Source organism: Gopherus evgoodei, chromosome 12 (genome assembly GCF_007399415.2).
Source record: "Gopherus evgoodei ecotype Sinaloan lineage chromosome 12, rGopEvg1_v1.p, whole genome shotgun sequence".
Taxonomy (NCBI): Eukaryota; Metazoa; Chordata; order Testudines; family Testudinidae; genus Gopherus; species Gopherus evgoodei.
In genome coordinates this window covers 5,719,270-5,742,404 of record NC_044333.1, presented here as the reverse complement: position 1 = coordinate 5,742,404, position 23,135 = coordinate 5,719,270, and the positions used below count along the sequence as shown (strand labels likewise).

The 23,135-nt window shown below is 50.9% G+C and overlaps 1 protein-coding gene and 1 long non-coding RNA gene across 4 annotated transcripts in view; one reads left to right on the top strand and one right to left on the bottom strand.

The window, feature by feature from the left end:
- Window positions 1–1,465: 1,465 nt before the first annotated feature.
- Window positions 1,466–3,592, bottom strand: LOC115660227. Its single transcript, XR_004002782.1, has 2 exons — window positions 3,508–3,592; window positions 1,466–1,756 (listed from the first exon to the last, which is right to left on the bottom strand). It is a non-coding gene; the product is annotated as an uncharacterized LOC115660227 (long non-coding RNA).
- Window positions 3,593–3,787: 195 nt separating this feature from the next.
- The window catches only part of FHOD1 (formin homology 2 domain containing 1), a 63,837-nt gene continuing 44,489 nt past the window's right edge, over window positions 3,788–23,135 (top strand). For 2 of the 3 annotated variants that reach the window (XM_030581365.1, XM_030581364.1), the window contains exon 1: window positions 3,788–3,978. In XM_030581365.1, the coding sequence (XP_030437225.1) occupies window positions 3,802–3,978 (177 nt within the window). In that variant the 5' untranslated portion in view covers window positions 3,788–3,801. Of the gene's footprint in view, window positions 3,979–21,617; window positions 21,660–23,135 lie in introns of those variants that run through there. The other variant, XM_030581366.1, reaches the window with a different exon arrangement.

The following is a 23,135-nucleotide window of genomic DNA, read 5'->3' as shown; positions in this document are numbered from 1 at the left end:
CGACTTTTGACAGGAGATCCAGTACAAATAACCTTAAGAGACAATGCTGCACCGTATAGTGTACATACATCTCGCACGATTCCTATCCCACTACTTCATAAAGTGGAAACGGCATTAAAGAGAATAGAATGATTGGCATAATCAAGAAAATTGCTGAGCCAAAAGCATGATGTGCCCCAGTGATACCAGTTATAATGAAAAATATGAATCCGTGTGGCTCTTAAAAAGACAATGAAGTAGCTGTGGGGAAAAAAATGCTCTTGACACGGGCTGACTTACTCCACAAAGTGAAATGAGATACAGTATTCTCCAAGCTGGATGCCTCAAAGGGATTCTGGCAAATTCCTTTAAAATCACATAAAGTGCTAAACTAACCTAATTTATCACACCCTTAGGGGGAGTTTACTTTTGAGGATTATCAGTGCACCTGAAATTTTCCAAAGAAAGATGGCAGAACTATTAACGATCCCAGGAAGCCACAGAATCTCCTTCAGGCCCTCTAGCCCCTCATACACCATCCAGACTTGGGATAAATGATTATTAAACCAAGAATCACATATATTAGGTTCTTCCGATTCCAAAGAACCAGACACACACTCCAGGTCAAAATATACTTTAGATTTCACCCAGACCCATGCTGGTAGCCAATCCTTTAGTAACTAAAATCTAAAGGTTTATTAGTATACAAAAAAGGAAGAGTTAAGAGGTTTAAATGAATCATATACATTACAGGTGATTTCAGAGTTTGTAGATCAGGTTAATAGCAATGATGTTCAATCTGCCAGTTTGTAATAAGTGGCTCTGGTTCATCCCAAATATTGGGGCCCTCAGTCCATTGTCCTAAACTCTTGTTAGAAATCATAATCCAGAGATGTGGAGCAGGAAAGAGGCTAAGAAGTGATGTCACAGTCTCCACTTTTATATACTCAGCTGATGTGCATGGCACAAACAAAGTCTTGGATTACCTGTCCTTACATGCCATTGCTGAGTCATGGGTCATCCAATGTCAGCATGCCTTCTGAGAATACTCAGAAGGACTCACTGAAGAGATGATTCTCCTTATGGGCCATCAACACATGGCTGACTAGCCTTGATGCAAATCTGTCTTGTGGGTGATATCCAGGAACACAACACATTTGAGATACAAACACACAGCAAATCTTCATAACTTCAGATATAATGGTGATATATGGATTTAAATAGGAAAATAATACTTAGCAGATCATAAGACTTTCATGGATACCTTACAAGACATACTTGTATAAGATTTATCACAATTGTGCACAAATGGCGATACCTTAATGTAAACAGGGTCGTCTTTCTTTTTATACAATGTCCCAACCATCTCAGACAAGCCCACGCAAAGACTGGAAGTTACGGGATGGAAGCACTTGGTGCACAAAGATTTCTTATGTTGATGTCAAATGGAAGATTTGAACAGCTGGTTCTGAGGCAAGCTTTGTCTATATAGGCAAGTGTGTAATGAACAGGCTGGTGTGTAAATGCATATATCTCTCATAGTTCCCTGGCTGTCATGGGCCCTGCACTGCTAACAGATAGCAGAGATTCTCCATTAGCTCAGGCATCGGGGCCTTGTGCTTTGGTACAGGTGATGGGGATTCTGTCCCAGCCACAGCTGTGAAGCTCTCTAAGTCTGTTGTGTGCAGCACAGAGGCACATGGCGGTTCCAACTGGCTGTGGAACTGGCACTAGAGAGTTGTACCTCCCTGAGTTACTCCTTCGCCATCCCAGTGATCTGTTCAATACAGAGAAAAGATTGTTACAGAATAAAACAAGGTCAAATAAAAGCTGGCCACTGTAATTTGCAATCCATGTGTGAATGACAGGGGCCATCATTTCATCAGCAACTGTGAAAAATGTGCATTGCCAGACTCCTCTGCTGGGACTTCAGCCTGGGACTCCCCAGGTCCCTGGAGCTGAGCACATGTGAGTGCCGGGGTGCGCTCGCTGACACATGTGGCTCTAGGAGATCTTTCCACCTGGCCACCAACATGCAGTTGTGTCAGGGTCAAAGGTTGTCAACAGCCAAGGGGCAGAAATCAGCCCAATGTGCGCCAAAGGCTCCAGGACAGCACTGACCATGTGAGTGGCCTGAGCAATACCCTGTGGGTGTGTCAGTGCCATGTTCAGCCAGGCCTCACAAGAGTCACCGCTGTGCAGCTAGCATGCTGGCTCATCAAAGAACCGCAGGCCAGGGATTCCAAACACCCTCTAGTGGGCACATCTGGTGATTAGCAACTTTAATGAGAGCCTTAGCCCCAGATGTCCTTTCTCTCCTAGTGCTGGGAAAGGCCAGGCCCCAGGCTGGTGACATGGTTCTGCCAGGGCTTAGCCCTGCACACGGGTGAGGGAACCTGAGCAGAACCAGTGGCGCATGGCAGACAAGGGGTGTGGGGAAGACAACAGCTCCATCCTGAGCTAACTGCCTGCACAGTCCCTTATGGCACAGATCTGTACAGCAGCTAGCACGTTCCATGTATGCTCCATCACATGACCCCACTTGGGCACCCCTTACGCTCCTAGTGCCTATGGTGATGTTAATGTATCCCCTTCTCTACTACCACCTGTGCCTCCCTCCTGTGCCCCATCTCCTCCCCTTCCCCCTGTACCTCCTCCTGGGCCCCCTCCCAGCCCCCTCATCCCCTTCCTCCTGCACCCCCTCCTGGGCTCCCTGCACCCCCTCCTCCCCATGCCCCTGCACTGCTTCTTAAGCCCTCTGTGCCCCCTTCCCCCATGTCTCCTCCTCCCCTGGGCCCCCCCCGGCCCCCCCATCCTCTTCCCAGGCCCCCTTCCCCCTCTCCTCCCCATACCCCTGCACTCCTTCCCGAGCCCCCTGTGCCCCCTTCCCCCGCGTTTCCTCCTCCCCTGCGCCCCCTCCCCCCTGCTGGGCCTCCCTCCCCTTCCCTTCCCCCTGCACCCCCTCCTGGGCTCCCTGTACCCCCTCCTCCCCGTGCCCCTGCACTGCTTCCCGAGCCCCCTGTGCCCCCTTCCACCGCGTTTCCTCCTCCCCTGCGCCCCCTTCCCCCTGTACCCCCTGCTGGGCCTCCCTCCCTTTCCCCTCCCCCTGCACCCCCTCCTCCCCGTGCCCCTGCACTCCTTCCCAAGCCCCCTGTGCCCCCTTCCCCCGCGTTTCCTCCTCCCCTGCGCCCCCTTCCCCCTGTACCCCCTGCTGGGCCTTCCCTCCCCCCTGCACCCCCTCCTGGGCTCCCTGTACCCCGTGCCCCTGCACTGCTTCCCGAGCCCCCTGTGCCCCACGTCTCCTCCTCCCCGGCCCCCTGCACCCCCTCCTGGCCCCCGGCACTCCCCCTTCCCGAGCCCCTGCACCCCCTCCTGGCCCCCGGCACCCCCCTCCCCGAGCCCCTGCACCCCCTCCTGGCCCCCGGCACCCCCCCTCCCCGAGCCCCTGCACCCCCCCTTCCTCTCCTCACTCTTGCGCCCCCTCCCACTGCCGCGCGCCCCCAGGCACTTGGTGCCGCTGCCTCCTACCTGCAGCAGCCGCTGGGGTGCGCTAAGCCCCCAGGCCCCACCTGCCCGGAGCAGCTGCTCCGCGGGGCCCGTTAGCCGCAGCCAGACACCGCCCGCCGGCAGCGCTGGCCAATCGGCTGCTCTGTAGTGGCCGGTTGTCTCGGTTACCGGCCAGCGATTGGCTGGCGAGCCGTAGCCCCGCCCCAGGCCGGGCAGCGGGGCGGGGCGCGGCGCGGGCTCGGCCTGGCCCTGGGCCGGGCGGGCGGCGCGCGGGCAGTTGCGCCTGGTGGGCGCGCGGGGAACAGCGCTGCGCCCATGGAGGCCGGGCCCGGCGCCGCGCTCTGCCGCCTGCAGTACCTGGACGACAGCGACCCCTTCTCGTGCGCCAGCTTCCCGGAGCCGCGCCGCGCGCCCGTCCACCCGCTGCGGGAGGCGCTGCCGCTGGGCGCGCAGCTGCCCGCCCTGCACCGCCTGCTGGGCGCGCCCCTGCCGGTGAGCGGGGCCGCGGGCCGCCCTCCCGCCCGCCCTGGGCCGGGGCGAGCGCTGGGTGGGGCCCGTGCAGCCGGGCCTGCACAGAGGCGGGGCTGGGCTGGAGGAAGTGGGGTGGTGAGGGGCCTGCAATGGGGCGGGGCGGGGCTGGGGTGGAGGAAGTAGGGAGGTGAGGGGCCTGCAATGGGGCGGGGCGGGGCTGGGGTGGAGGAAGCGGGGGATAGGGCCAGTACCAGGGCTGGGGTGGTGGGGTCCCCATGAGGTTGGGGGGCTGGGCTGGAGGAAGTAGGGAGGTGAGGGGCCTGCAATGAGGCCAGGGGGGCGGGGCGGTGCTGGGGTGGAGGAAGCGGGGGATAGGGCCAGTACCAGGGCTGGGGTGGTGGGGTCCCCATGAGGTTGGGGGGCTGGGCTGGAGGAAGTAGGGAGGTGAGGGGCCTGCAATGAGTCCAGGGGGGCGGGGTGGTGCTGGGGTGGAGGAAGCGGGGGATAGGGCCAGTACCAGGGCTGGGGTGGTGGGGTCCCCATGAGGTTGGGGGGCTGGGCTGGAGGAAGTGGGGTGGTGAGGGGCCTGCAATGAGTCCAGGGGGGCAGGGCGGGGCTGGGGTGGAGGAAGCGGGGGATAGGGGCAGTACCAGGGCTGGGGTGGTGGGTCCCCATGAGGTTGGGGGGCTGGGCTGGAGGAAGTAGGGAGGTGAGGGGCCTGCAATGAGTCCAGGGGGGCGGGGTGGTGCTGGGGTGGAGGAAGCGGGGGATAGGGCCAGTACCAGGGCTGGAGTGGTGGGGTCCCCATGAGGTTGGGGGGCTGGGCTGGAGGAAGCGGAGTGGTGGCAGGGCCCATGTGGGCTCAGTGAGGAGGGCAGGGCAGGAGAAAGTGAGATGGTGTGGGGAGCCTGCAAAGGATCAGGGGGTGCTGGGCTGGAGGAAAAGGGGTGGTGATGGGGCCTGCATGATTGGGAGGGTTTGGGGGCGGGAGTGGGATTAGGGTAGGGCCTATGAATGGGCTGGGCTTGTTGGGTGTGGACATCCCAATTTTGTGCAGCCCCCTGGCTCTCTCAGTGCTCCATGCATCTGAGGAAGTGGTTTTTTTACCAACAAATGCTTATGCCCAAATATATTTGTTAATCTTTAAGGTGCTACGGGACTTCTCATTGTGTTTGTGGACACAGGCTAACACGTCTACCCTCTGATACTTCAACAGAGTGTGTAGAACTCACTGGCCTGCGTACATTTCCCCCAACCCTTCTTCACTAGGCTGGTGCAGGTTTGTGCCTTGGGCATAGGCTTTTGGTAGGAGCAGGCCTTGGAGCTGAGCCATTACAGCGAATTGTTTGGGCAGTACCGAGGAGGGACCAGGGACTGGGCTAGTGAGGATGGGCTGGCTGGATTTCTGCCCTGACCTCTAGTAGCTGTCTCGTCATTCATGGATCAGGTGGTTGGCTTGTCTTTTGGTTGGTTTGAAACCTTTAGTCAGGTGAAATCCATTCAGACTGGATTTCTCATTTCCCAGGGAGATCTGGCAGCATCAGACAACTGTACTGGTAGACTTACAACTGGGAGACATCGCTCCTCAGCATCCAAGCTCAAACCCATTTGATAAACCCCCCTATGCACACAAAGAATGGAAACGGTCAGCATAAGGTCTTGTATTTAAACATAGCCTGTAGCTTGCCGGTCAGGGCCTATGTCCGCTATTCCTGTGTAGCATAAATATTCCTCTACCAGCGTGTTCTTGGTTTAACCACAGTTTTATCTGTATTCTGAAATGTCATCTCCAGTAGCACAGGGCCCCCAACACCAAACTGATGCATAGACTGAGAACTGACTTGAAGGAAACAGTGATGTCTTCTGAGTCACCAGCATTGCTTCCTGCACCATCTGGAGTTTATGTAACACTTCTTGTACTGAGGATTCTGTTAACTGGCAAAAGTGTCAGCCATTCAGGGTGCCACAATAGCTCTTACACAGTCTGAAAAATCAGAACTGGTTTAACGAAGAGCAAGGTCGAGCAGGACTTCTGGGCTGTCTTCACACTCTTGAATAGTGGCCTGCAATTTTTAGCTTTTCTCCTGGGCACAAGTGGGAGGAAACTCTCTGGAATGATCCTACTTCTCACAGTGCAGCACCCTGTGACTATTCTTCAGTGTCAAATGTGAGGATGAGCATCAGCTCCTCTTTTTTTTTATATGCAACCTTGGCCATGTTGGTACCTTAGCTGCCTCATCTGGAGTTTCTATCCTGTTGATGGGGTGATGAAACCCCTGAACTACTGGCTAATGGGGCATGCGTGTTAACTCTCCACATGTAGATAGCTCGACAAAGGATTGCATTTTTCTTTGAATAAACTATGTATTCTATGGTATGTTTCTTACAAAGTGCATCCCAAAATGGTCCAGAGCTGGATGAGACAAGAAATTAAGAGGGTAGGCAAAAAGTAGAGTAACAGCTTCAAAAATGGCAGAGGGATACAGTAAGGCAGTCAGAGCTGACAGGAGCTGCAAAGGAGGAGGCTCTTGGATCAGCATCGACAAGGTTGTGTGTGGTCACAGAGCAGGCTGGTGCACAGGGGAAGGATCTGGGTGAAGAGAAGAGAGGAGGTTTATGAAGTCTTCTATGGAGGGTTTGTAAATCAATGCAAACTTTGACTTAGGCCATGTCTACATCTAAAACTTTGCAGCGCTGGTTGTTACAGCTGTATTAGTACAGCTGTATAGGGCCAGCGCTGCAGAGTGGCCACACTTACAGCAACCAGCGCTGCAAGTGGTGTTAGATGTGGCCACACTGCAGCGCTGTTGGGCGGCTTCAAGGGGGGTTTCGGGGAACGCGAGAGCAAACCGGGAAAGGAGACCAGCTTCGCCGCGGTTTGCTCTCGCGTTCCCCGAACCCCCCTGCAAACCGCAGGGAAGGAAACCTGCTTGCTCGGGGGTTCGGGGAACGAGAGAGCAAACCGGGAAAGGAGACCAGCTTCGCCGTGGTTTGCTCTCGCGTTCCCCGAACCCCCCTGCAAACCGCAGGGAAGGAGACCTGCTTGCTTGGGGGTTCGGGGAACGAGAGAGCAAACCGGGAAAGGAGACCAGCTTCGCCGCGGTTTGCTCTCGCATTCCCCGAACCACCCTGCAAACCGCAGGGAAGGAGACCTGCTTGCTCGGGGGTTCGGGGAACGAGAGAGCAAACCGGGAAAGGAGACCAGCTTCGCCGCGGTTTGCTCTCGCGTTCCCCGAACCCCCCTGCAAACCGCAGGGAAGGAGACCTGCTTGCTCGGGGGTTCGGGGAACGAGAGAGCAAACCGGGGAAGGAGACCAGCTTGATTACCAGAGGCTTCCTCAGGTATGCTGGGATACCTGCTTATTCCACCGAGGTCAAGAAAAGCGCTGGTAAGTGTCTATACTTGATTACCAGCGCTGGTCCTCTACACCCGAGACAAAACGGGAGTACGGCCAGTGCTGCAAACAGGGAGTTGCAGCGCTGGTGGTGCCCTGCAGATGTGTACACCTCCTAAGTTGCAGCGCTGTAACTCCCTCACCAGCGCTGCAACTTTCTGATGTAGACAAGCCCTTAGACTGGTCCCTGTAAGGAATGGGAACCAGCAAAAGTGTCTGAGGATGGGTTTGATATGGTCATGCTTTGAATGTATGAGGAAATGGCAGCAGCATTCTGGAGAGCTGGAATGCTATGTGGGGGAGTGGCCGTAAGTAGATAAGGCAAGAGGTGCTGAAGGCCTGGTTGAGCCTGTTGTCAGAGGTGGAGTTGGGGATAAGCAGATCTGCAAGCTAACAGTGACTGGTGTATGTGTGCGCATTGAGGCTTCAGAGGTTTCTGGAATGATTATCTGGGCCCTTCTGCAAGGCAGGCTAAAATTAACTGGAAATTGTCTGGTTTCCTTCCCGGCACTCTTAAGTGGGTTATCTGGGAGGAAGTGGACAGGCACTTGGAATGTTCTCTGCTTCAGTGGGAGCAGGGCCCTGAACCTGGCAGAAGGCTTTGTGCTTTTAGTGTGTAGTTACTCAGTCCGGCACTATTCAGAGATTCCAAAGCCAGAAGGAATCATTCTAGTCATCTAGTCTGACCTTCTGTAAACAGGCCTATGGCTGCTCTATGGGAATGAGCTGCTGGAATCTCAAATTGTCCAGCACACCATCGTTTCCATGTCCCATGGTATCTGTATAATTTGACTAATTCTGATCTTCGGTCTGCCTCGTCTGGGCCTGGATGCTGTAGTATTCTATTGGGGCACATCATGGCATGTGACCTGGTGTGCTACCCTGCTTTGTGTGTCTGCTGATTTAGAGAGAAATCAAATGGGTAAGAATGAAAGAACTTCAATTTTCCATAGGTCAGAGTGTGGAAGGAAATCTAGGGAAAGCTGTCTGTAGTGGAAAGATGGCAAACGTGTAATCCAAAGCGACACCATACTTCAACTAGGAGAAAGGGACTGAGAGACTTTTTGTCCATTAGACATATGAACTGGAACCATAAACTCACTGAACGTTAAATCTCACCAAATAAGGGTCAACCCATCCTCCTCATCGTATCCACTCATACTCTACACCTGAACATAGTCATTCTATGAACAACATACCCTCGTATTTCAATGTCTGTACTTTGACCCATTAACCTTTTACCCCCCCCAGTTGGGGATATTGCAGATTATGTATTTCTTATGCCATTTGCTCTTAAACCGAATTTTGCCCCCTTGATAATCTGTGTGTTATTCCCTCATAAGAAGAAACTTCTATCCTTAAACTCTGTGGTGGTCACTTTTTCTAAACATCATCTTAATACAGTTTTTAAATCTATTGCACCCAAGTGACTATTCAGGGGAAACAAAGGTGTAACACAAAGGCTTAATGGCTGCAGTGCTGAAGCCCCTGAGGCAGTGTTGCTTAACAGCCTGCTGGGAGCACCTAGGTAAGGCCCTTTGTTTTCAGGTTTTATTTTAAAATTTCCTTAGAATTTATCGATGTTTGTTTTAAAAAGAAATTAAAAATGGGTGAAAATTGGTTCAGAAAAGAACTTCACAGTATTCTGGGTAAATATTGGGGGACAGGAGGACAGAAAACACAACAAGAAGTAGAGAAATATAAGAATTCTTCTGACCCAGCTCTGGAAGATGAGGTGACAGGTATATCTCCATATATCATCGAACTGGAAGGGACCCTGAAGGGTCATTGAGTCCAGCCCCCTGCCTTCACTAGCAGGGCCAAGTACTGATTTTGCCCCAGATCCTTAAGTGCCCCCCTTACGGATTGAATTCCCAACCCTGGGTTTAGTAGGGCAATGCTCAAACCACTGAGCTATCCCTCCCCTTCCCCAGCTTGGTAACCTGGGTGGCTTAGATTAGTGAGCTACTGTCTCCTTCCAAAGTGTGGAGTTGGATTTGGGGAGTTCAGGCACTTCGTTTTGTATTTAAGCGGATCAAAATTCCAGTGACAATCAGTACAAACTGAATGATAGCCTTTGTAAAACCTGGGACGTTTTTGGTAAATTCCTTACACGTAGGGAATGGAAGGGGGTTAACATGCAGGTTGGGGTAGTGTGAATAGAGAACTCTGTAACTCAAAACGGAGACCACTTACGCTGTCCTATTCTGTGCTGCCCCACTTGGCAGCAGGGAGCTGTTTACCTTTTGTTAACAAAGAAACTACTTTGTGAGGCCAGTGGAAATAGCTGTCCAGGTGAAACTTATTAACCAACAACCTGCTTTTCCTAGGGCAGTGGACAGCTAAGCAGGGAGTACCTTATCTGCACTGTATTGCCTTTACTTGTTGGGGAGACGCGTGCAGTTGTCTGATCCAGAGCACAGAAAGGCAGAAACGGCATTAAGTGTCTGCTGGCTTTAAGGTGAGGAATCCTTGCTTTTGTGAGGAATCCTTCCTTGGGATGGATGATTGTACCATGTCTTCTAAATGTCATTGGTGCGTCTTACCAACGTATTCAAAACTCTAGGATAAAGATGAAACAACACATTCAGTAAAACATCCTATAAATCCTCCTGAAATCTGAGAGGTGAACTAAAGAAATAATACTGGGAAGAGTAAATAAGGGAGGGATGGAAAACAGGGGAGTTAATGGAATCCAGCACAAAACGATACACTGCTCATCTACTGGTGATTCTAAACTTGCAAAGGTCTGATGGGAAACCAGAACAGCTTCCTGCTGCCGTAACTAGCAGTGAATTGGCATCCCAGTTAGAGGCTGGAGGGAGATCTCAGTCCTCTTTTTCTGGACACCACCCATTTTATTTGTGGGCAATGGTTCATGACTGGAGATGAGAGCAAACTGCCCCATTGCAATGTGACATTGGGTAAGTACAAGGGAATGCATCACAGTGATGCATTGTTCAAAAACCAGCCAAATGCTCAAGCCAGCAGTAGGATAGCAAAATGCACATAAAGACCATTGAAGTGGGAGAGGGAAGGAAACCTTGCAAGGTGCAGATTTGGGGATCAATTCAGATAAACACCCAGGCTTTAAATACTTATCTGAACTGTATTTGAAACTCCATCCCTTAGTCAAGCTGGATGGCCATTCTTCTTCTTTCCCTATAATGCCTGGAACTATTCCAGCAGAGTTTGGCTTCCCCCACACTTTTACCTTGGAAAGGGGGTTGGGGGAGAAGCATGGGTTTTCACTCACCTCCAATCTCATGTGAGCGGACAGCAAGCCTAATCTCCACTGTTTTTGTGGCACTTCCACTATCTCTTCCTCTCAAAGGTTTCCTTTTCTCTCTCCTTCCACTCAAATTCCTATTGCTGGTTATTTTTGTTTCCCCCGGAGGATTGGATTGCCTTCCCCTGTGGCTCTAGTCTAGGGGACCAGATGATATTCTTCTCCCACCCCATGATGGAGCAGTGCTCCTCCAGCTTCTGCCTGCCTTGCAGCCAGGCCTAGTGCGGGAGGAGTGCCAGGGAGGAGCAGAGGCACAGTAGGATGGGCTCTGTCAATGCTCCAAAGGAGAAGAGGACTCAGCCTGCTGCCCACCACTGCAGCAGCCAGCAGTAGAGGCGAGGGGAGCGTCTCAATGCAGGAGGGCGGAGTAGGCAGGCAGGAAACACGGGCCAGATACATTTGACTCCCACATGAGCTTGGGAGCCTTGGCGTGTGTGGTTAACAGAACTTGTTGTTAAACCTTCCTCTCAACCAGACACGTGCCCTTTCGTCCACATCTTCATTTTTCTTGGACTGAACCAGTGTCATGTCATGAGTTATTTTTTCAAGGGTGACTAAGTGGAGTTAATTTGGGAACAAACAACAAAAGTGATGTCTAACGAAGCAAACAGATCTCTGGCAAGGGTTTTGCTCTCTGAGCCGGACTCTGTGTGTAATAAGATCTTTTAGTTGGACTGGAGGGGATATTATAATGAGTGTGGCAGGAGAGATTTCGAGAAGGGATGTAAATCTAAGTGGGGTAAGGAAGACTTGGGAGTCTGTCAAGGTGCATTAGGCTTTTTTAGAAAAATATCCCACAGGACCCTGGCAGTGATACTCTTCCCTTTGTCACATAACCTGAAATGTTGTCACTGCTGAGCTGTCTTCCAGGGTTTTCAGTTTCATGTGCAATAGTCCATTGTCCTTAGCAAACTCTGTGAAGGGCGGTAGGACTCTGCTCCATGACTGCATGAAGGGGTCAACTCGCTGGCGCCTCCTCATGGTCAGGCATGGCAGCTCACTCTCTCTGTTGGGGTCTCCTGCAGGTGGCTGCTGCTCCACCTCTGCGGCAGCCTGGCTCTCCAGCCAGGTCACTTTAAAGTCTCTCCCTTTCTGGGCAGTGTCTGATCAAAAAGCAAGGGGAGTTTACCCAAATAACCAGAGTCAGCAAGGGAGAGAGGGGTATGCCTCCCTCCCTCTCGGGGCATATGGGGATATGGCCCTCCCTCCCAGGCAGTGGGTGTCTGGGAAGCTCCTGCCTTCCCTTGGCCCTTTCCTCAGGGGCTGATGGTCTGTTCTTTCCCTGGTCTGCCCATGTCAGCTGTTCTTCTCCTCTTTTACCTCCCCCGCCCCACCCAGCCTGTGCCTGCCTCTACCGGTGTGGCGGGGTGGGCCGGGCTCAGCCCAAAGCAGCTCCTTAAAACCCGTTGTTGACCAGTGTGGGGTTTGCATGCCCCATCACAGATTGCCTTCACGTACTCCAGTCTTCTCGGGGTGCCTGCTGGACTTTGTAAGCCCAGGGTGGACTCTTGAGCCCTACTAGCTCCAGTACTCTGTCAGTTGAGATCTTTGAGTCCTTATAGGGCCACAGGTTTGGCCTGGAAGAGCCATAATTTGTAGAGTGGCATCTTTTGTCAAGAAAGCAGCAGGGAGAGGGTGGCCCTGGGGCACTCTCCACTTTGCCTTGGAGGACAGCCAGCATTCTAAAGTGCTGGTTTTGGTCTTATCTTTAATACCATTCTGGGTGCAACACATCCCCTCTGAGCAGGGAGTAGTGAAACCTCCAGTAGACTAAGCCTGTTTAACTTATTCACAGCCAAATTTCTGGATCTCCTTTAAGAGCCTGTCTGCATTAGAGAAACTTGCAGCGGTGTCATTACGTCAATATCTTTACCCTAACGTGGACTCTCAGCACCGGTGTAAAGTGAGGTTCACTTGGATAATTTATCAGATTAAGTTTCCCAGAGGCGTCCCTGGGGATATAGCTGATACTAAACGTTCATCCTCTACATTGCAGCAGAACTGGGCTATCCAGCCCCCCAGCACAAGTATTGTGGTACTCTCTTTTCACCAAAATGTAGGCCAGGTCGTATTTATCCTCTTTCAGAGACTGCTGTTGGGGAGGCAGCTGGCGCAGCTTGGAGGTTTAGGTGCTTGTGTCTTCAAAACAGAAGCCGAGCTAGGGCCTGTTTATAAATCACAAATATAAACTGGGTACCAAATAAGGGTCCTGTGTATTTAGACTGAAGTATACAAGCAGGTCTGTCATTCTGATTCAGCAAATGCAAGCAACTTGTCAACACCACCACTTGTTCCCATCTGTCAGACAGCAAAGGATAGGTTACAATAACTAGTGATGCCAGAAATAAACGCCATGGAGATGCACCAGTGTGGCAATCTTAGGAGCTCTCTGCTGTTGTCTGGTATTTCCAGCCTTCATTTTACAAAACAAATGGCTAGCCTTTCTGGGTGGGTAGCAAACCATTGTGACCTAACCCAATGCAGTGCCTTCTGGCTCTGCAGGTGCACAGAATAAAACAAAGCCACAGCCATCCCATTCATCTGAGCAGGGAGCGAATTCTGAAACCTAATAATGACAGCTTAAATGTCAATATTTAAAACTATTTAGTGGTTGATGGCCATAGCAGAAACATCCACTTGGGTGCAGGGATTTCTTCAGAAACAGCTGGGGTGTTTAGGCACCTCAAACATGGAGCAAAGGTTGTGTTCTTTTTCTCTGTCCTGCGAGCCAAGTGCTTGTGGGCACTCAGGCATCTTGGGCATTGCTACTCTGCAATCACGGCATTGCAAACCTTGGGGATGTATCAGGTGATATGTCAGAGTTTCTTTAAATGCACCATGGGGGTGAAAAATAAGAGCATTGGTGGGGTCATTAATAGCACAGAAGAGCTGGAAATTATTGCTAGTTACTGAAACAAATCACAGGAGGTGGAAGTGACTTCTTCACACCTGTGCTGGATAAAAAGAATATTAATGGCATGTCCAAGGAGTGTGCCTTTGTGTGATAGAGGACAAGCCAAAGGAGACCAGAATTATGGTGGAAAGCCAGTATCTGGATAGAAGTGAGCTAGGTAGAGAGTAAAGACAAGGTGTGATGCTCTTAGTGCTAGGAGGAGTAAATGGGTGAACCTTTAATAAATTTTGGTAATGGAAAAGTACCTGGTGCTCAGAAAACAGTGACTCTTGTTCCAGTGTTCAGGAAGAGGCTGCAGGAACACCTGTATTAGGAAAAGGTTTTTAAATACTTGGGATATTGTAGCTTACGGCTACATTTGGAAAAGTACAAGCTAGTAGGTATGAGTCAGCTTGGATTTGTGTAAGACAAATCATGTCCCAGATTGCTGTCTAAAATAACTATCCTCCTGAGATTTCTGTTCCTAGATTCGGCTATATACCCCTGATACTTGTAAGAAGCTTATTCAGATCCCTCACACACATGGTTCCAGGTTTATTTGGGGAAAGGAAAAAGAGCAGAATTAGGCATACATTACATCAGGACATCATCCAGCCCGGAACACTGGGGTCTGCCCAATGGACTGCAGTCACTGTACATCACCGTCGTTGGGCATGAACAGTTAGCCTTTCCTCCTGGGCCACCGAAACAGGGCAAAGAGCAAACACGTGGGCTAAAAACTCCATTGTTGTCTGGGACTGTGTAGAGAAGTTATGCCTCAATTTCTGTGTCCCATATAACTCTCCCCTTCACAGCACTGATTAACTGGGGAGAGAATAAAATGACGTTTTTTTCAGATTTGGGGGCTTGTATACAAGAGAAAGTTGCACCAGTTTGAAGTGTGTGCATGTGTGTGTGTTTTAAACAGATTTAGTTAAACTGGTGCTAGCCCCTGTGTGATCACTCTTAATTCAGTTTAAGAGTGGCTGATTTTAGTTTAGCTTATATCCAATATTTCCTTTCAGAGTTTTACAGTTAGCAAAAGCGTGTGTGAAAATGCCTGCCCCAGCCACTTAGAGCTTCCTGGTGGGAGAAGGCAGCACCATTGTCCACCCTGGAGTTTCCAGGGACAATTGGGGACACTTGAACCCCATAATCTGTACTATCGCTCTCCCTAGTAAGACACCTTTGTGCTTGCAAAGTGTTAGCTTCCTCCCCAAATGGATATCGTCACTTTAAACTGTCTCCCAGGCCATCCTGTCAGACTGGTAAAAGGGCCATGGTCAGAGCTTTGGGCCTAGGACTGACCTTCCCATTTGCATTGCTTGGCAGGGTCTGTGTGGTCCCCACACTCTGAGTGTCAGGTTTCAGCTATTGGGATGGAGAACTGGGGTTTAAAACAAGCAGGGAAGTTCTTGTATTCCCTGTAGCTTGGCTGTGTTTAACATGCAGCGTCCTGTCTGTGCTCACGCTGGAGTGAGGTCTGCATTCGTCTCTGCAGCAGTAACAGGCAGGGCGAGTAGCTTTGTTAAGTTCTGAAACCTTCTACTTGTGGCTGACTGGAGTTCTATCTGCAGCTGCTATGGGAAGACAGGGCGTGTGGGCTGGCTGGGAGAGGAGGCCTCTCCATCCGGCACTGAGCTGCTTCGCTTGTTACTATCCATACCGTGAGGGCTTCGAGCCCTTTAGCTCCATCTCTGTTGCAGCTGACTGTAACCTTCAGTCTCCCAGCTCTCACGATCAGCTAACTGTTCCCAGGCCTTTGCTGACTGTAGCCTGTATCTGGGGGTGCGTGAACATCTTTGGATATCACCTTAGCCTAGTGTGCCAGATCATTGACCGGTCGCTCCCTATCTGACTCTTAGAAGAGGTTAGCAGGTAATTCCTCTGCCAGGATGTGTAACCGTGAGAGTGCCTCAAAAGCAATGTAAGACTCAGAAGGCTGTGTTAGAAACAAGGTTTGTGAAGAACGAGAGAGTCCTATTACCGAAGAGAGTCCCCATCACAGAGCTAATCTGATGCACCTTGGAAGCTAACCTAAGTAGATACCAGTGTGGGATTGCTCCAGCCGGTCCTGGCCTTCCCAAGCCCTTAGCAGGGCAGTTTGTCAGAGATCCTTCATGGTATCAGGTGCCTGGTGCCAAATCCCCCTGGAGCTGTCCCAATTGCACTTTCTAGGTTACTTTGCGGTCATGTGCAATCCTGCTCACGGCCTTTGCAGGCGTCTCTCCCCTGTCTGTTTCATGTATGTTTTCTGTAATCCTTTCATATTGGAATGATTAAACATTTTCCGTGTTCTTCTGGATGTCTATCCACACAGTGGGTGTCTCAGTGCAAGGACGCATCTTCGTACACAGGGATTGGATGTCCCATCCCTGCCACCCCTTCATGGCTGTCTCCTGTTCTAGTTTGCAGACGCCCTTTGTAATGTTAATTGTTCCTGGCTTTAGGTGTTAATCTGTAGCCAGTTCAGCATTCCCTTGAATCCATGGTTAAAGTGACAGGCCATTTTAAGATTATTTCACACGTGAGTTCTTGACAGTTTTAAACTGAGTTCTCACACTGACTCAGAGTAGAGACATGGTTCTGTACCCCGGATGCCTCTCCCCGTTACAGCAGTGGCTAGCCCTCAACTGACTGCCTCCAGCAGTGTTACAACAGCATCTGGACTTCAGTATTTCTGGTCAGGGTTTTTTCTGCGGGTGTGTCCCAGAGCCTTGTTTGGGTGGAAGGAAAGGAACCAAACCTAGACCCTGCTGTTTTCATTGCCCTCTCCTGCAGGAATTCCCTGTTATGGGAACTGCCTTTAAAGAGTTCCCAGGACAATGCAGCTCGTGAGCTGACTGGAACAACATGTCTCTGTCCCCAGGGGTTAGCACTAGGAGACATCATGTGCCTGGGGTAGAATCCAAACCACGAACGCTGCGGGTGGAGTTGCATTCCTGCCACGCTTACATGAGAAACTGGCATCCGAGTTCCTGCAGCAGCCGGGAGGGCTTGGCCTCCCCAGTAGGCTGGCTCATGTAATTAGGCCCCCTGAAGCAGGCATGGACATCGATGCTGACCTGCCTGCGATTTAGCAGTTAACACACTGCGGGGTTGCTAGCGAGGCTTGAGCACTCCTGGGAAAAGTGGGGGGGTGAGGGGGGAAGCTTCCCCTGCATCAGACCACTCCTGGGAGAGGAATGAATTCTGTGTTTAGTTACAGCCCATGGGCTGGGATGTGAACCTGGAGCTGCGTATACCCCACAGTCTCCAGCACAACTCCCATAGTGACTGGGAGAGGTTTACGCTGAGATCGAGAGTCGAATATGGCCTTTATGTAGGAAATAAATCTCTTCATCGGCGTGTCTCTGCTCAGCACCTCATTGTCATGTTCTGCATTGGTCAGTGGGAAATGCTTGGCTTAGGGTGACCCGCTATTTCTGTGCTCTGTTCCTCTTCGGCCCTCCTCCCCATCCTGCCTTTCTTGGTTACCCTCCCTCTGCCCTGGCTTTGTATATGCAGCAGCTCCCAATTTGCACCCCTTCCTACAACCCTGAGTTTCACTTCCAACCCCTTCTCCATTCCCTTCTCCACTAACTTGATCGGCAAAGAACTAATTATTGTGGACATTTAATAGGTCCTCTCTACACATGAGAGTTAACACCCTAGTAAGAAGCTGGAGAGTTCGTACCACTCAGGCAGACAGTACGGCATTGGCTATGCTGGGTTCCCATTTGAAAGAGTCTTCATGCTTTCTATGTAACCAGGAAGGGATAGAAATGTGCCTCGTTAAGTGAAAGTTGGTTCTGCAGAATCTGCATGTCGTGTGAGTCGCACCAGTACTTCAGTGCGTCAGGTGATCCATGAGTTCGATATCCGACACAGAGTAAAGCCAAGGCTACATGATTAATAGTAACAATCTGATAGCACGTTGTAAATGATTTGGGGACCCCTGGGGATGCAAAGTGGCCTACAAACCACATAAGAATCCCATCAGCACCCAGTAGTGACACAGCAGTATTGCCAGCCCCACCCATTCACAGGCCATTAGTCAGGCCTTAGAAATTATGAGATTGGCTTTAAAGTCACAAGATTTTTAAAAAGTGATACATTTTGGGCTTGCTTTCTCTGGCCTCTGGTTTTGAGCCTTTGGGTCGCGCTGGAGTCACATTTTCAAGCTTTTCTCTGCAAAGAGGAGGGCTAGGAACTTCCTTTCATTTTTAAATGAAAGCTAAGATTGTCCTGTCCGTAATCACTCCTGGAGCTGGGGCTTAATTAAAACAACAAATATTACAAAGATTGCGACAAAATAGCCAGAGTTGGCAGCACTGCAGTTTAGGTTGAAACAGATCAGTTGAACTGACTGGTGGAACTGAAGTTGGCAGAAGGCCCCATCACTTGCAGCGGAATTTGAGAAATACTGGGGGAACACCCCAGAAGTGTTCAGTGGTTAGCTTTTACATCACTCGAGCACTGCATGAGTGCATCACTTGACAGGAGAGGAGAACAACTCTGAATCTCCACCACCACTTCCTTCCACACCCACGTGATCCTTGGCGTTGCCTCCCCAAGTACTGACCCATCCTGATTCCTTTCAGCTGCATCACAGCTTGCAACCAGTGGCTGCTCTTGTTAGGTTACCAGATGCGACTCCTAGCCCAAGAGGGGAATGAGTCTCCCCGTGTGCGGATGTTGTTGTGGTCTGCCAGTTAGAACTTAGTCTCCAAAGACGGGGACCAGTACTCATGAGTTCCAGGCTCCTAGTCTTGTGCCTCATCCACTAGGCCATGCTTCTCTTCCCTCCCACCCCCCCCACCCCCTGTGGGAGGCACATTTTGGCAGAGGGCCTGCGATCCCAACTCTAGCTGCATACTTCAGGCAGAGTGGTGAAAAGAGCAGCCGTTGTTGGTGGAATCAGAGAGAGAGAGAGGGAGGGCTGGATGAGATCTTGACAGGTCATCTAGTCCAGCCTCCTGCAATAAGGCAGGACCAAGTAAACGTAGACCATCCCTGACATATTTTTTCCAACCTGTTCTGAAAAGCCTCCAATGATGAGGACTCCACAACCCCCTTGAAAGCCTATTCCAGCGCTTAATTGCCCTTGGAGTTAGGGTACGGCTACACTTGCAACTTCAAAGCGCTGCCACGGGAGCGCTCCCACGGCAGCGCTTTGAAATGCAAGTGTGGTCGCGGCACCAGCGCTGGGAGAGAGCTCTCCCTGCGCTGCAGGTACTCCACCTCCCCGTGGGGATTAGCTTACAGCGCTGCGAGCCGCATTCCCAGCACTGGGGCACTGTTTACACTGGTGCTTTGCAGCGCTGTAACTTGCTGCGCTCAAGGGGGTGTTTTTTCACGCCCCTGAGCGAGAAAGTCGCAGCGCTGTAAAGCACCAGTGTAGCCAAGGCCTTAGATGGTTGTTCCTAGTATCTAACCCTGGCTGCAAATTAAGCCCATTACTACTTGTCCTACCTTCAGTGGACATGGAGGACAATTGATCACTGTCCTTTTCATAATAGTTCTTAACATACAGTTATTAGGTCCCCTCTCAGTCCTCTTTTCTCAAGACTAAACATGTCCAGTGTCTTTAACTTTTCCTCATAGGTTTGGTTACCTAAACCTTTTATCGTTTTTGTTGCTCTCACCTGGACTCTCTCCACTTCCTTGCCTAAAGCGCAGTGCCCAGAATTGGATGCAGTACTCCAGCTGAGACCTCACAGTGTCGTGTAGGGCAGGACAATTACCTCTCATGTCTCGCATACGAGACTCCTGTTAATACTCCTCAGAATGGTGTTAGCCTTTTTTGTAACTGCATCATATTGGTGTCTCATTCAATTTGTGATCCACTCTTACTCAGGCTATGACTATGTCATGAAGGTCATGGAATCCATGACATTTTCTGCCCTGGGGCCGGAGCTCCCAGCCAGCCCCACCCACGCAGCTCCCAGCCAATGCTGTATTGGCCCTTGTGGGCAGCTGGGAGAACCCGGGAGCCCTAGCAGCGGTGGGTGCTGAACCCACCTACCCCTTTTGCCAGGGATATTTTTAGTGAAAGTCAGGGACAGGTCACGGGCTTCCATGAATTTTTGTTTATTGTCCATGACCTGTGCATGACTTTTACTAAAAATATCTATGCTAAAAACTTAGCCTTAACTGTGACCCTTGAATCCTTTAAGCAGTACTATCACCAAGTTAGTTATTCTCCATTCTATTTTTCCTTCCTATGTGCAGTACTTTGTACTTGTCTTTATTGACTTTCCTCTTGTAGAATTGAGACCAATTCTCCCATTTGTCAGGGTCATTTTGATTTCTGATCCAGTCCTCCAAAGTGCAAGCAGCATTTCCCAGCTCGGAGTCATCTGCAGATTTTATAAGCACACTCTCCACTCCATTATCCAAGTCATAAATGAAAATATTGACTAGTACTGCACCCTGGATGTACCTCAGCAGGACCCCACTAGATAGATCCTCCTAGTCTGATAGTGAACCATCGCTAACTACTCTTTGGATAAGGTTTTTCAACTAGTTGTGCACCCACCTTTGCTCTTTTTGCCGCACTGCCAATAGGAAGGCAGAAGGTGAGCATGACTGCATCCCAAAATAGCATTTGGAGCAAACATGCCAGGCCTAGCTCTATACTTAAGGTATGTCTACACTGACGGAGTTTTTGCTCTGTAAGTTCCACCAGTGAAAGTAAAGCACTGGTTTGTGTCCTCACTCAGTTCCTCAGGCCCCAGAGAGTGTTTATACTACCAGCACTTCCATTGCGGATGAGAGCAGCACTGTAGGGCAGCTATCCCACAGTGCAGCTCTCTCGATAGGTGTTGTGGGAAGAGGGGGGTGAGCAGAAGGCATTCTGGGTCTCTGCTCAGTGCCCCGTGTTGCCCTGCTTCAAGTCCCAGCAGCCCCATTACTTCCTTGTTTCTTTCGTGACTATTTTTTTTTAAACCCCTGCTGTCCGGCTGCTTTCCCTGCCACATCTACAAGCACAGGGAAAGAGAGTTTAAAATTTCCCGGTGCTTACAGGGTGAGTGGCGGACGTCTGTTTACTTGGCGTCAGAGCAGCGGAGATGCTGGACAGAGTGGTCACTTTTGGAACTGTGGGATATCCTTCGGAGGCCAGAAGGTGTTTATGCTGGTAGAACGTGTCTTCACTTTCACAGCAGCGCAAAAAGAACAGCAGAAAGGACTGTAGCCTCTTGTGAAGGTGGTTTTCTTCTTGAATCTCAGAAGTTTCACCGCAAAAAGTCATTAACAAGTGTAGGCGCTCCTGCGGTTTTAGTGCAAAAAAGAGACTTTTTGTGCTTTTATGTGGTAAGTGTAGACATAGCCTGAGAGTTGCTCTGGCTAGGTTCTGGCGGTGTGTGCTGCCCACCACACAGAGCACCGCTGGAGGGCTCTCGGAGCATTTGAAGAGAGACCGAACTCATTCCTGTGTACTACTGGCTAGAAAAGATGTATTAAAACTGTCTGCTTTTTTAGCGGCACCAGTGAACTCGGTTGGCAGGTCCTTCTCATAGCAACAAAACTGTTGGCTTGTGACTTGGCATAGCAAGATACCAAGGCCAGTAAAGCCCTGCCTTCCAAAGTCCAAGTGGGAGGGCGTGTAGCTTGATCTGCAGCACGTGGGGCCAGGCTTGCAGAGGGTCTGCTCCCTGATGTCAATGCAGAGTAAACCTTCCAGACCATGAGAAGGAGCTGTGATGTGGGATTTCCTGTCCGAAAAGAGCCAGGATTCCAGCTGACACCCAATCCCTGCTGGCTCCCCTGTTACCCATGGACTGATTTTGGTGCGTCAGTTGAAATGGATGTTTGCCACCTGTTACTGGTTGAAATTGAATGCTGCCAAGCCTACCTGTGTGCGCCGGAGCCAGATCCCAGTTGTTCTACCTCCTGCTTCCCCTCGGTCTCCTGACAGTATCCCAGAAGGAAGTGCCTTGTCTGTCACAATGTGGAGTGCTGGGGTTGAACACCCCCCTTTCCATGGAGGGTGCTTTCTCCCCCCAGCGAGGGTCTCTGTGACAATCCCTGACCCCAGTGCAAGAGTTCCTGTCACACACACTGGTACAGAATTCAGAACACCGGAGTGAGATAAGAAGCTGGGCCGAGGGTGAAGATGATTCCAGCTGCGTGTCTGAGTGAGGTGGGCTGTGGGAGTCAGAGGAAGAGGCAGCATTTGGGCAAGCGGCTCTAATTCTAGGCTGAACTGGCTGGGAGCTGCCCTTTCCCCTCACGCTGTTCAGTATGGGAGCCTTCTTATGGTAGCTTTTCTGACTTTCTTCCACAGGGCTGAGATTGCCAGTCCCTGCTTGGCACTCTCCCTGTCACCCTGCTGGAAGGAAGCATCCTCTCTTGTAGGAGAGAGGGAGGGATGTTACTTCTGTCCACTGCAGAGATGGCAGGTAGAGCCTGCCTGGCATGAGGCCAGGGCCATGTGGCCGATCCCCTGGAGTGGTTGCATTGTGACTCAGGAATGGCTGAACCTGCTGGGGTTGTGCTCCCCTGCTTGGACCCCTTTATTTTGGGATGTGAATGCTGCACAGCCTGGAGGCTGTGGTTTTCATGACTGGCAGGAAGCAGCCAGGCAGCGATGAGTCAGCGTGCAGGCTTTGTCAGGATCATGGTGGTGGGTGAGTCACCAGTGCCTGTGTGTCCCTCTGCCATGACTCCCGGCTGCAGCTGGCTGCATCTCTAGAGTATGTGTTGGAGGGATGAGTGGGGGAGAACTGCTAGTACCTGATGAAGTGGGTATTCACCCACAAAAGCTCAAGCTCCAATACGTCTGTTAGTCCATAAGGTGCCACAGGACTCTGTCGCTTTTTACAGATCCAGACTGACATGGCTCCCCCTCTGATACTTGCTAGCACCTAGTCGCTACTTTAGGTGCTGGTACGGTGTCCTCTCCTCTCACCTCACCCCCACTGATGAATTCTCCCTGCCCCACTGCTCCCGTCTATAGGTTGTCTTTATTCCCCACCCCCTTTCCTTGGAGACTCCTTTTTGGGCCTCTTTCCTCACCTGCTGTCAGCTCGGTCAGTGGGCTCTGTAGGTCCGTGCTCAAGTGCTGTAGAGATAAGGGTACCAGTGCATTTCACCCAGCTGCCAGCACAGGACCGTGATCTAGCAATGGAAGCAGTGACTCTGAAATAGATTTGGGGGAGGATGGATAATCAGCTGAACGTGAGCTACCAGTGGGATGCAGTGATCAAAAGAGATGATGTGATCCTGGGATACATAAGAATGGTGAGTAGGAGTAGAGAGGTTATTTTACCTCTGTATTTGGTGCTGGTCCCAACGCTGCTGGAATCCTGTGACAAGTTCTGGGGTCCATAATTCAAGACACGTTGATAAATTGAAGGGGGTTCAAAGAAGAGCCCCGAGAATGATTAAAAGATTAGAAAACCTGCCTTATAGTGATAGACTCAAGGAGCTCAATCTATGTAGCTTAGCAAAGAGAAGGTTAAGGGGTGACTTGATCCCAATCTGAGTTCCTACATGGGGAACAAATAGTTAATAATGGGCTCTTCAGTCTAGCAGAGGAAGGTCTAACGCGATCTGATGGCTGGGTGCTGAATCCAGACAAATTCAGACTGAAACAGGGCGTATGTTTTTAAGCATG